A 14,514-nucleotide genomic window follows, 5' to 3' on the forward strand; every position below is an offset into this window, starting at 1 on the left:
ATATTTAAACATATGAATTTGAGTTGGATTTAATTTAGAATTACTAGAAGAAAACTAAATTAATTTGATTCACTTTTAATCAGATTGGGATTTTATAGCCCTCAATCCTCCCTGTTCGAAGCACGTGCGCTAGGGGGCGGTCGAAGATTTTGTTTCTACTGGGAAATGTAGTTCTATGTTTCATTTACACAGCTTCATTCTCATTCAAAAACATATCTCAAGAACTACAAAGGAACCTTCGGAATCGTACTTCCGTAAATACACGCATCAGGTTGTATTGATTCATCCAGAACAAAACGCTCGGGCTGCTATTTTGATTATATGTGGCGAATAGCAACTGCATGAAAATTAAGTGTAAGCGGGCGCTTGGTGGTTTAACGAATCAAGGTAAATTGTAAAAGAGAAATTTGAATCACGAATGACCGGATGTTAGAGAGCAGACAGATGCGACATAGCATCTTAGAGATTTTAGTAATGGAATCAGGCTTGTTTTTTATGTCAACCAAATCAATATAGAAACGAAAAATATTTAAATGTGACTTGCAGAGGGATGAGGGTACTAGAGAGCAATTGTTTATTGATTGTAAAGGAACTCTAGTTTTTTCCTTCTGTTTTATAATCAAAACAAAACAACTTAACACTCAGCTCGCTGTCACACTGTTGCCAGAAAAAAATCAGTGTGGTCATTTTAGTGTGGAATTGGCTAGAGCAGCTGATGTTATAGTCTGTGTAAAGATCATTTTAATTTTCAGCTTCTTTGATTTCAACAGAAGATGCCTAAGGAATCTGATGAGTCCTCCAAAGAGGAGCAGAGCAAGATTGACAAGGATGGGAAAGAGAACACTGTGGAACCATCAGAAGAGATGATCCGGAAGAGGATCAGAAGAAATACTCCCAGTCCTCACAGACTCACCCCCCAGTGTAAGGAGAGAAATGTTCATTAACTTAAAAATGTGGCGAATCACACTCTAACAATGTTAATGTTGCATTCAAACACTCACAGCGAGTCCGTCCAGATTTGTCTCAGTGGAAGAGCTTATGGAGACAGCCAAAGGAGTCACTAATCTGGCACTGGCCCATGAGATAGTGATGGACAGTGGTTTTCAAGTCAAGCCTTATGAGCCAGAAGAGGGAAGGTAATGGACTTGTTATCGTGATAATCACAATGTTCTCAATGTGCTAATGATATAGTTGAAATGTTAGTACGTCCATTTATTTTCTTAAATACAAATCATTGCATTGCAATGCAATAATTCTGAAGGGAGACCTATGGCGGTCCAATATTCACATTGCTTTGATTTGAAAATGTCTTTGAGATTAACATTATGAACATATCTTTCCTATATACTTAGTTTGGAGAAACAGGTCAAGGAAATTATGCACAGAGCATTCTGGGATTGCCTTGAGTCACAGCTAAAAGAGGACCCACCATCTTACAGTCATGCTGTCACACTGGTTGGTGAAATTAAAGAGGTAAGGAAAGAATCCAGGCTTACATATGATATATATGAAATTCATTAAGTTGCATATATATATATATATATATATATATATATATATACACACACACACACATACATACTACTGATGGGGGAAAATGAATCGTGATTAATCGCATCCAAAATAAAAGTTTACATAATGTATGTGTGTGTACTGTGTATAATTATTATGTATTAGGAGTGTAACGGTACAGAGAAGTCACGGTTCGATACATACCTCGGTTTTGGGGTTACGGTTCGGTACGATTTCGGTAGACTAGGAAAAATGTCACACTTTAGTTTTGGGTCCAATTCTCACTATTAACTATGACTTTTGCATCAGCAAACTCCTTATTACTGCTTATTAATAGTTAGTAAGGTTGTTGTTAAAGGGTTAGTTCACCCAAAAATGAAAATTCTGTCATTAATTACTCACCCTCATGTCGTTCGACACCCGTAAGACCTCCGTTCATATTCAGAACACAAATGAAGATATTTTTGTTGAAAGCTGATGGCTGAGAAAGGCTTCAGACAGGCCTCCATTGGCATTCAGTACATTAATACTCCCAAGACCCATAAAAGGCACTTAAAACGTCGTTACAAAGTCCATCTCACCACAGTGACTCTACAATAATTTTACGATGCGACGACAATAGTTTTTGTGCGCAAAAAAAAATCAAAATAACACCTTTATCCAGCTTGTTATTGTCTTCCGTGTGTGCCTCCACGACGCATGCGCGAGAATATGACGTAGCGCCAGCGTTCGGGAATCCATGAAATGCACACTCTAACCCCATTTTGAGAACTACGCCGAGACCTAAAGCACGATCAATGTAGAATCCAACAGCTTAGACACTCGCGTCTTCCTCTGCTTGTAAACAAATCCCTTCTGGGTCATGTGTCCGAGCGCCGGATCTGCGTCATATTCTCTCGCATGCGTCGTGGAGGCACAAACGGAAGACAATAACAAGCTGGATAAAGGTGTTATTTAGATTTTTTTTTGCGCACAAAAACTATTGTCGTCGCATCGTAAAATTATTGTAGAGCCACTGTGGTGAGATGGACTTTGTAATGATGTTTTAAGTGCCTTTTATGGGTCTTGGGAGTATTAATGTACTGAATGCCAATGGAGGCCTATCTGAAGCCTTTCTCAGCCCTCAGCTTTCAACAAAAATATCTTCATTTGTGTTCCGAATATGAACGGAGGTCTTACGGGTGTCGAACGACATGAGGGTGAGTAATTAATGACATAATTTTCATTTTTGGGTGAACTAACCCTTTAAGTGTAGGTATTGGGTGGATTAAGGGATGTAGGATATGAAGATGAAGAATAAGGCATTAATATGTGCTTTATAAGTAATAATAAACAGCCAATATCCTAGTAATATGCATGATAATAAGCAACTAGTTAACAGTGAGAATTGGACCCTAAACTAAAGTGTTAACGGACAGAGAAACTAATCTACAATGCTAATGTTTTTTTTTATTTTATGTTGAACAGACATCAGTGCAAATTACAGTTTGTTCCACCTTTCTACCTAGCGTATGCGCTGTTCTTCCTCTTCGGTAACAATGTTATATTTTTATAAAAATTTTGATAAATTATATATACAGTATACATGCACATATTTCTTAAATATATACATGCATGTGTGTGTGTTTATATATACATAATAATTATACACAGTACACACTCATATATTATGTAAACACAAACTTTTATTTTGGATGCGATTATTTTTTCCCCAGCACTAATACATACATATGTGTGTGTTTGTGTGTGTGTGTATATATGTATACCTCACCATGTATATCACACCTCTCCTCATAAAATTGCACTGGTTGCCTTTTGCTGCTCGCATCAAATTCAAGGCACTGATGTTTGCCTACAGAACCACTGGCTCTGCACCTTTATACCTAAACTCACTACTTCAGACCTTCGTGCCCTCCAGAAGCTTGCATTCTGCAAGTGAACGGCGCCTTATGGCGCAATCCCAAAGAGGCACAAAATCACTTTCAAGGACCTTTACCTTGACTGTTCCAACCTGGTGGAATGACCTGCATAACTCAACCCAATCTGCTGAGTCTTTAGCCATTTTCAAGAAACTGCTGAAGAAATGTCTTTTTCGAAACTGCTGAAGACGCATCATTTTCCTACGTGTACTGTGCTCGAATGACTGGGACTAGTCACAGCACTTGCATATTGTTGGCTTGATTGCTTCTATTGCTCTCCTCATTGGTAAGTTGGTTTGAATAAAAGCATCTATATATATATATATATATATATATATATATATATATATATATATATATATATATATATATATATATATATATATATATATATATATATATATATATGTATATCTATAATATATACTCACCGGCCACTTTATTAGATACACCTGTTCAACTTAACGCAAATATCAAATCAGCCAATCATATGGCAGCAACTCAGTTTAGGGATGTAGTCAAGATGATCTGCTGAAGTTCAAACTGAGCATCAGAATGGGGAAGAAATGTAATTTAAAGGGTTAGTTCACCCAAAAATGAAAATTCTGTCATTAATTACTTACCCTCATGTCGTTCGACACCTGTAAGACCTCCGTTCATCTTCGGAACAGAAATGAAGAAATTTTAGTTGAAATCTGATGGCTCTGAAAGGCCTCCATTGGCACAATGGCACTTTACACTCTCAAGACCCTTAAAAGGTACTAAAGACGTCGTTACAAAGTCCATCTCATTATAGTGGTTCTAAAATAACTTTATGAATCGGCGAGAATAGTTTTTGTGCGCAAAAAAACCCTAAATAACGACTTACATAGTGATGACGATTTCAAAAAAAGGCATCATGAAGCTTCGAAGCGTTATGAATCAGTGAGTCGATTCAGCAGTTTGAATCGCCAAATTTCAGCAGTTTGGTGGTTTGACACGCGATCCGAATCATGATTCGGCTCACTGATTCATAACGCTTCGAAGCTTCATAATGCCTTGTTTTGAAATCGTCATCACTATGTAAGTCGTTATTTAGGGTTTTTTTGCGCACAAAAACTATTCTCGCCGATTCATAAAGTTATTTTAGAACCACTGTAGTGAGATGGACTTTGTAACGACGTCTTTAGTACCTTTTAAGGGTCTTGAGAGTGTAAAGTGCCATTGTGCCAATGGAGGCCTTTCAGAGCCATCAGATTTCAACTAAAATATCTTCATTTCTGTTCCGAAGATGAACGGAGGTCTTACGGGTGTCGAACGACATGAGGGTAAGTAATTAATGACAGAATTTTCATTTTTGGGTGAACTAACCCTTTAAGTGATGTTGAACATGGCATGGTTGTTGGTATTTCAGAATCTACTGAGATTTTCACGCACAACCACAGAGGATCAAGAGGTTTACAGAGAATGGTCAGAAAAAGTGTAAATATCCAGTGAGCAAAAATGCCTTGTTGATGCCAGAGGACAATGGCCAGACTGGTTCGAGCTGATAGAAAGGCAACAGTAACTCAAATTACCACTCATTACAACCGAGGTATGCAGAAGAGCATCTCTGAATGCACAACACGTCAAACCTTTACATAGATGGACTACAGCAGCAGAAGAACACACCGAGTGTCACCGATGTCAGCTAAGAACAGGAAACTGAGGCTACAATTTGCATGGGCTCACCAAAACTGGACAATAGAAGCTTCTGCAGCATCACAGAATGTTTTCACCTTGTAATAGTTGCGTATGAGTCCCTCAATTGTCCTCAGTGTGAAAAGATGGATCTCAAAATCATACACTCACTGCTGGAAAGGGTTCAAATATGCAAAAGATGCTGGAAAACCAAAGAATTTGCTGGACCTGGGGGATTTTTCTGAAGAACGTTGAGCAGTTTTAACTGCTCAGGACAAACAAGAGACTCGAGAACAACCATCACAAAACAAAAAAGCAGCTGTGGATCATCCAGGTAACAATACACAGTATTAAGATAAGAATCAAGGGTATGTCAACTTTAGAACAGGGTCATTTTTATAAATGCAACTTTTCTGGGCTATATGTATGTAAACATCTTTTATGTAAAATATCTTACTCAGGACAGCATTAAATAATAAATAACATGCATTTTGTGTGATCCCTCTTATTTTGTTAAAATTATGTGTGTGTTATTGTTTTGTATATTTATATTGTATACTTTCTCAACGTATCTGTGCACATTAAGCAAAGAAAATGTTTGAAGGTGTTCATTAGTTCCCTGTCTCCCTGTTTTTCCAGACCCTGCTGTCTTTTCTGTTGCCAGGACAGAGTCGATTGAGAGGGCAAATTGAAGAGACTCTGGACCTCTCATTGATCCAGCAGGAGGCTGAAAACGAAGCTCTAGACATCAGTAAAGTAGCGAGGTTCATAATTGACATGATGGGCACCTTTTGCGCACCCTGCCGTGATGAAGACATCAGACAGCTGCGTAAAATCTCTGACATCGTACCCCTTTTTAAGTAAGTCACTTAAACCGATCAAGGTGAAGATCACAGAACTCCAAATCATATAATCATGTTTATTTGTACACATCTGCAGGTCGATATTTGCAGTGCTAGACAAAATGAAGATCGACATGGCCAACTTCGCTGTAAGCAGCCTGCGTCCTCACCTCTTACAGCAGTCGGTGGAATACGAGCGGAAGAAATTTCACGAGTTCCTTGAAAAACAACCCAGTAAGGAATTTCAATTACTTGTATGATATACATAATCAATGAATGTTATGCTATGCATGCTTCTTGCACTTTAGCAAATAATCTCTTTAATTTAGTTATGTATTCATGTTTGCAGATGCTTTGGATTTCACAAAGAAATGGCTCCAGGACACAGCAGATTATGCAACCAGTGGAGAAATGGAGGGTGGAGCAACATCCACAACAATTTCTACTCAACTCCACAATCTTGCCTATTTACGCCTGTTAAAATGGGACCATGAGGCTGAGTCTTTCCCAGAGGTAATGTGTCATTGGATATCACTGGGGGAAAAAAATAGAAAATGCAATTCATACATACAGTAATACACCTCTTCTATAATGAGCATGATTTTAACTTTGGAATTAAAATGTATTTTGTAGTTTTGTATTTTGATATTTTTTTGGGAGGGCATATATGGATGATGCAACTGTCCTGTTATCATAATAGAGAATTGTAATAATTCATGATATTTATTTGGGTTGGGTACTGAACTCTGTACTTCTAAGGGCACCGACCGAATTACGTCGGTACTACAGAGTACCGATTCACATTAAATCAATCGGTACCAGATTTCAGTACCTGAGAATGTATCTGGTGCTATAGACTAATGTCTGTGAATATTAAACCGCAAAAAACTATTTAAATACGAATCCTGCGTGTCTCTGTGTGAATGAATGCCATATACGCGTCGTTTACCTCACACACACACACACAGAATCGCGCGTGACGGTCGCATGTTTCCATCTCGTATTTAGATACGTCTCAATGTAATAATAATACTAATGTAATAATAGTAAATTATCCAAACTTTATTTTTTAAGTAATAAATTAAAAATGTTCTTAATGTTTTAATTTTTACCATATAAAGCTCAGTTGTGCAGCACTTTGTTTGACAAAAAGATACATTAAATTCATGTCTTTTGTCTTCATTTGATTACCAGAAAATACACAACACATAATTTGTGGGAAATCTTTTCATAGAAATGAAATTAAAACGAAAAAAATAACAATATGTTTGTTTCTATGAATTAAATTAAGTGCCTAGTAGCCTACTATTTGCTAGTAAATATTACAGTATACAAACATCACAGACAATGGCAGACAGCGACCAGGGCAGCTCTGGCATAATGTCAATAACACTTCTATAAATGACTTACAAGTTCTTTACAGTTATTGATGTAAACATCCCTAAAGTACCGAAAAAAGGTACCGTTTGGTATCGGTACCGAATTTCAGGTACCAATTTAAATGTGAACGGTACCCAACCCTAATATTTATACAAAAAAAAAATTACCTAAAAAAAATACATACTCTTCAAAAGTTTGGGGACTTTTTTGAGGGGGGGGAGGTTGTTATTTAAAGGGCGCGTTAGTAATATGTGCCTATAGGCCGGTGCACACCGCATGTACACTACTTGTTTTCACACAGGGACGCGTAGCAGCACACAAATATGCCAAATATTACAAATAAATGGATTAAAAAGATTATTATTGTGTACATAAAGATAAAAATGCCTACATGTCATAATGTATAGTCATTGCATGTATCAGAATTAGTATTTGCAATAACGACGAAAGAAATTGGCTAATTATTTGTCCAATCATGGCAATACACATTTAAACTGACTCATCAGGTTGAGGGTGTCTATATTCCGCCATGTAAATAGCAATCCGCCATGGTGCAAGTGCACCTGGCTTTTAAAGGGAATGGGAGATGAGACTCTGATTGGTTTGTTGCACGTTACGCTCAAAACACACCCATTACTCATTAAGAGACTAGTTACAACCCTTTTGGACCATGCGCATGGCACGCAGACCATTATTTCCATTGTTAAACTAGCAAAAGTGGATTTGGACACGCCCAAGTGCACCTGCGCCATGCGCCTCAGACCATGTGCTTAGATCTTTAAAATAGGGCCCATTTTATATATATATTTATATATATAATTTACGTTAAATTTAAACTTTTAATTAAAACGGATTCACAAAATGATATGAAACTAACACAAAATCCACATTAACGTGGCACGTGTTTGAAACTATTTTTCTACATTGTGTATACTCTAATTTGTCATTGACACCAAAACTTGTTGCTGTTCTTCTCCTCCCTTTTCTCCCTCCTGTGAACAGACTCTTCTCTTGGATCAGTGCAGATTTCAGGAGATGCAACAGGAGCTGGAGCAGCTGGCACTGGTGGCATCAATCCTGCTCATAGTGTATAACAGTGCCGGGGAAGCCATTTCTGGACTCCCAGGACTCAGTGAAAGACTGAAGAAAACCATTAAGATTCTGTTAGCAGAGATGCACACACTGTAAGTTTGAGGTTGGCATGAAATGGAAGTTGCGATAGTCTTTTCTTCCCTGTGACGTGTATATCCAAGTGAAACGGTGTCAATGTAGGACCGGTCTTGATTTTGTTCATCTGGAATTGTTTGGATGGTTGTGTTTTGCTATTGCTGTGATGTCATATGAGTTCACATGAATTGAAATCGATTTTGATTTCATGGTGACTTTCTATTACAATGCTATTTCTAATGCTTGGATAAGAAAACTGTTGTACTTTTCTCTTGTAGGTCCTTCAAAGCGGATGAAACCTTTGCTGCTGTTGCAGAGAAATTGTGTTTAGAGCTCAGAGGATGCTTGTCTCAGCATGGCTTTTCCCCATTTCCCTCAGACAGAGAGAACACATTGAAAGGCCAAATTGTAGCAGCAAAGTCTGCGGACAACCCTATCCGCAAGGTCATTGGTAAGCGCAGCCCTTTATGGAGTACTTTGACAACCCAAAAAGCGGTTAGGCTTCCATTTAGAAGTGAAGTCGAATCTAAAACTGTATTTTTTTCTATTAGACTCCCGGATCCAGATGTACCTTCTTGGCTTCCTGGAGTCAAGCACCAACCGGAGTGCCCCAGCTCTCCCTGGCGGTCTGACGCCCATCAGCAAAGAGTTAGAGGAGATTGCAGTCAAGCTGGAACGTTTGGTGACCTTCAACAAGCTAGTTTACTCTCCGTTCTACCAGAAGATCATCCAAGACATTCTGAAACAAGGGGAAGGTTTAGACGTGTAAACGAAACACATGAAATACTTAAGGTACCTCTAGTCATCCTGGCTTTCACATTCTGTAGCTATATATATGGATTATAGTGTCTATAAGCTAGCTAATAAACCCCTCAAAGCTCACATGCTAGCACTCATGGATATTTAAGGATTATCATTCCTAAGGTCTCCTCTTTGCATTGTATATCAGGGAATATTTGTGAATGTATCAAGACATTTGATTTGCCTAAAGCTTTGATTACTTTAGGCAATGACTGATAACTGGTAGAATAGTGTACTGAAATGCAATAGAGGAGAACCTTGTGAATACTGTTATTGTGTGTAACAAAATATAAACAATTTACAAAAGATTCACTTCCGACAACAATTGACTAGTTTCAAACATTTGCTGTTGTAGCCTGAACTCTTCCAAAAAGGTGTTATTGAGGTTTCTGGCTCGTTGTTTGGATAAATTTGAGGTAAAGGATGGATATTTGACTGGTGCCTTAGTTTGTGAAGTGCCACCCTATGTTTATGTGCACAATTTTCTCTATAATGCTCATTGTAACCTACAGATTATCCCCATGTTGTTCCCACGGTCATGATGAACCTGGAATACCGAGCATGTTTTTTTTTAAAGAATTCCTGATTTTTAATTTATTTATTTAAAAAACAATGTTTCTATCAACATTGAGCATGTTTCACAGAAGACACCTTCACCTCACAAGCAAATATATTCCCCAACTGCACTTCTCTGTTCTATCTCTATAAACTTCTAAGGTGTGTCTTAGCAATGCAGTATTACTAATGGTTATTTGAAACTGAATGCTGGCTGTCAATAAAAATATGAGGTGTGTAGTAAAACATTGTTGACTAGATTTACTGTTTTCTTCTCCCATTTATGTAATTCACGTGGCATATTTTATTATATAAAAGGTTCATTTATTGCATTGTTGTATATTACTTTATACTATTTTGTTAACACTTTACAATAAGGTTACATTTGTTAAGATTAGTTTACTACATTAGCTAACATGAACTAACGCGAATAATTCTAAAACAAATTAATAATCTTATTAAATTAAACATTTACAAATACATTATTAAAATCAAAAGGTCATATTAAATGGACCTCAACGTGACTGTATTTTTATTAACGAATGTTAACAAAGACTAATAAATACTGTAACAAATGTAATGCACACCGCCACTGGACTCTAGAGCAGAGTAGATGTGTTCTCTGGATTGACACTTCTCTGTCCGGCAATCCGATGGACGAGTCTGGGTTTGGCGGTTGCCAGGAGAACGGTACTTTCTTGACTTCATTGTGCCAAGTATAAAGTTTGGTGGAGTGGGGATTATGGTGTGGGGTTGTTTTTCAGGGGTTGGCCGTGGCCCCTTAGTTCCAGTGAAAGAAACTCTTAATGCTTCAGCATACCAAGACATTTTGGACAATTTCATGCTCCCAACTTTGTGGGAATAGTTTGAGGATGGTCCCTTCCTGTTCCAACATGACTGTGCACCAGTGCACAAAGCAAGGTACATAAAGACATGGATGAGCGAGTTTGGTGTGGAGGAACTTCACTGGCCTGCACAGAGTCCTGACCTCAACCCGATAAAACACCTTTGGGATGAATTAGAGTGGAGACTGCGAGCCAGGCCTTCTCGTCCAACATCAGTGCCTGACCTCACAAATGCACTAAATCCATAAAGCTTGTGGAAAGCCTTCCCAGAAGAGCAGAAGCATAGCTGCAAAGTATGGGCCAACTCCATATTAAACCCTACAGATTAAGAATGGGATAGTTCATGTGCATGTAAAAGGCAGACGTCCCAAAATGTTTGGCAATAGATCTAAAATCTAATAGATGCATACATATTCTAAAATGTAAATATGATTTGGAGGGGTTTCCCAATACTTTTTTGTATGTATTGTTGCCCAATTATTAGTATGCATTGGCCAAAACACCTTATTTCAGATCCCACCAGACGGGGTCACTATACAGCAGAACTGTGCCCTACTTCCGTGGGCGTTTCATGTTTTTGTGTGTTGACTCTCCAGCCCTGTTCATGGCAGTAAAGCTTCGCCACAGTTCTGAATCCCCGCTCGCGCAGGAAGAAGCAGCGCGACTCGAGCGCTCAGCTGAGAGAGCTCGAGCGAGTTGAGCTGACAGAGTTTGTCCGTCGCCGTCAGGAGGAAACAAACAAGGGGGGCTTAAACGTCCTCGACATGACGACAAAAACCTCCCCTGACCGAAACGGATATCCTTAACTCTACGCTGGACCCTGTTCGGTTCCCGTGGATGGCTTAGTATGCGAGTTGTGCGCAGTTGAAATGAGGGAGCTTGTATTTTTTTCTCCCTCGTCGTCCAGCGAGAGGACAAGATGGCAGCGCGAGCGCGTCGAGCATGCAGTGGGTGCGAATTAAACCCGAACATGTTCACTAAAGACCCGCGGTCCGACCACAGCTGCTGTCTGTGAAGGTAAGGAAGGTTTTAACGAGTTGCACAGGCGTAAATACGTTTCTGATACTCAATAGTGAAGATAATAAATCAGACGTGACTTCGGAGGAGTGATCGCGAGCTCGTAGTTGTTGCGAAAAAGTTGCCACGCCACACCAAAAACTTGAAAGCAATGTTTCGCAGGCTTTGGTGGTGTGTTTTGGTAACTGTTGAGTGTCTGGTTTTAATAAAGTAACAAACTTTTTTTGTCTGGTAACTTTAATCTTTATATGTTCGCGAAGACGTGCTGGTCACCAGCCAAACCCATAATGTTTACCTAAATCCTGCTGCTTAAAAACCCATGACGTAAAGAAGTTCAGTTGCTGTATTTCATCTTTAAGCATCAATCATTTAAGCCTTAGGAATTGTAGGTTTTAAAGTGAGTTTACCCTATAAACTTGCCAGCTGTTGATCTTGTAGACTACTATAACCAATTTACATGTTGCTCAATTCTCCCAAAATGCACAGGCCTGGTTATCTGTTAGTATCTGACTTCTCCTTTTTTTTCTGTAACTTGAGAGTATGCTAGCAAGATAGCAAAAGCCTAAAAAAAGTGTATGTAAAATGTTGCATTTCCTTCCTACTCATTGAAAAATCCCCTATGCCTTTCCGATGTTTGCTCAGTAATACAGGCAATACTTTTAAAACAAATCTTTTATATTTAACGTTAACAATGCTTATTTAATGTATATTTTCCAGTACTTCATTGAGTTCCCACAGCTGTGGAAAACCTAAAAATAAAGGGGGATTGTGGAAATTTCCAGAGCTGGAAGTGAAATATAGATTTTTTTCCCCCTTTTTGGTTAGCCTCAGCTGTAAAATATTTTATTGGTTAGAACATTTTATTATTCTAGTGCACATATGTATATTATTTATTTCCTTATTCTAGTTCATACGTATATAATATTTTATTTTATGTTTTTTTATTAATTGTAAATGACTGGAAGAATGATATAAAATAATTAAAATTTATTTCAACCCTATTCATTACACAAACAGGCACATCATTCATGGTTATGCCATGAAAACGTTCTGTAACACTTTATTTTACAGTGTCATTGTTACATAATGTTACATGTAGTTTCCATAGTAATAACTAAATTATGCATAATTACATGCAACTAAACCAACCTAATCCTAACCCTACTAAGTACATGTAGTTACTTAATAATACTCATTACTTAAATGTAAAATTACAGTATAACAAAGACGCCTTAAAATAAGGTGTAACCAAACGCTCTTGCATTTTCATAAAATGTGTATTTCAATATAATGAAGTCGGTAGCCATTTTATGTCATAGATTATAAGTTCCTCATTGTTATTACTATCACGTTACATCACTGGGAAAAACAGTAAAGTCAAGTAAATAAAGTTTACTTCCCAATCATTTCCTGCCATTAAACTTTTATAGCCCAAACAGTTGCCGAATCAACAGGTGTTTTCCCTGTGCCATCTCTCGCCCACCCCCCATTAGGTCACGACATGGGAAAGGTCAGTTTCCACCTGCTTTTAGCAGAAGGCAGCACGTTTGAAAACAGTAGAGACCTGTAACCCAAAACCTTGGCCACTCCTAGTTACTCGAGGCTACTACAGGACAGACCTCATACAAACAATCCTCCAGATGGGACAGCACCTTTTAAAGCTGTTGAGTGAATATCTTACTCTGCAAACCTAATTGTTTGCACAATCAAGAAATGGATGGATTTTGGTATGGTAGTGTGAATGAATGAGGCCTTTTATAACGGTTCTTGAAGTGAAATGCATCAGATATGCATTCCTCAAGAAACAACGTGACAAGTTTGCATCCCTTTTATGTTTTCTAACCTCAATATTTGCCATTAGGAAATCCTACCTAGTCTGCAGAGTGCTAGCTGGTTTATAAGTGTGTGAGAGAGTTAGTATGTGGGTGTGTTAGAGCCACACCTGTCCTCGTGTCTGAACTTGTGCCATATGTTGTGCTAGTATAAGTAGCCTGTCTTCCATTAAAAATAAGACAGCTAATCCTCATTGGTCAATCGTCTGTCTGCATCTGCTAACATATTACACACACTATGGCATACTAGGGCTGAACGATGAATCGATTAAACGCTTATTTTTTTTAATCAAATCGCAATAACTGCAATTTATTTAAAAGCATCTACATGTTTCAGAGGGAAGCTCAGCATTGGTCATTTGCATGGTTGCTTCTGATAAGCGTTTTTAGTTTCTCAGTTCGCAGTAAATGCTACTTCACACGATCTCCATCTCTGCCAGTGCTGTGAGTTTGCGTCGCTTGTAATGTGTATTTGAAAACGCAATGCTCGCCAAACATTTCACCACATCTTTAATAAGAGGTTCTAAACATGTTGTTGTTTAATGTTTAAAAAGGAAGAAAATAATCCACATATTAGTATTGTAATTTTTAGGGGTGTAACAATACTTTGTTATATCGCGATATAAAAATGCTACGATATGTATCGCTGATGTAAATATGATTCACAATATAGAATTTATATATACTGAATTTATAAGGTATAATCCTCCCAAAAATGTAAAAAAAAAAATGATTCTCCATTATCTCCATTATTTTGGCTTAAAATATTGTGATGCATATCGTATCATGAGTTCAGTATCGCGATTTGTATCGTATTGTGACACGACTGTACCACCCCTAGTAATTTTACAGTTGTATTGTATAAAAAATACCATATTTTCTTTTTTTATTTTACAATGAGTCTTACAGTAATATTTCTTATTTTATTTAATGATAGCAATTTATTATATATTTTTTTAAAGTCATACTGATATATAATCACACA

At 37.8% G+C, this 14,514-nt stretch overlaps 2 protein-coding genes across 2 annotated transcripts in view; both read left to right on the forward strand.

Annotated features, from left to right (window-relative positions):
* The first annotated feature begins 240 nt into the window (after positions 1-240).
* Positions 241-10,166, forward strand: tcp11l1 (t-complex 11, testis-specific-like 1). The gene is made up of 10 exons (XM_079809380.1): positions 241-387; positions 771-921; positions 1,004-1,136; positions 1,353-1,473; positions 5,730-5,950; positions 6,030-6,166; positions 6,282-6,445; positions 8,315-8,496; positions 8,758-8,930; positions 9,031-10,166. Exons 2-10 carry the CDS (start codon positions 774-776, stop codon positions 9,246-9,248), a joined length of 1,497 nt encoding a protein of 498 aa, XP_079665506.1. The 5' UTR covers positions 241-387; positions 771-773; the 3' UTR covers positions 9,249-10,166.
* Positions 10,167-11,622: 1,456 nt separating this feature from the next.
* Positions 11,623-14,514, forward strand: part of hipk3a (homeodomain interacting protein kinase 3a) — a gene marked incomplete at its 5' end in the record, with an annotated part of 42,960 nt that continues 40,068 nt past the window's right edge. Inside the window, 2 exon segments of the mRNA XM_079809381.1 lie at positions 11,623-11,644; positions 11,647-11,697. Of these exon segments, the coding sequence (XP_079665507.1) occupies positions 11,623-11,644; positions 11,647-11,697 (73 nt within the window).

This window comes from Gobio gobio, assembly GCF_949357685.1.
Source record: "Gobio gobio genome assembly, chromosome: 25".
NCBI lineage: Eukaryota > Metazoa > Chordata > Actinopteri > Cypriniformes > Gobionidae > Gobio > Gobio gobio.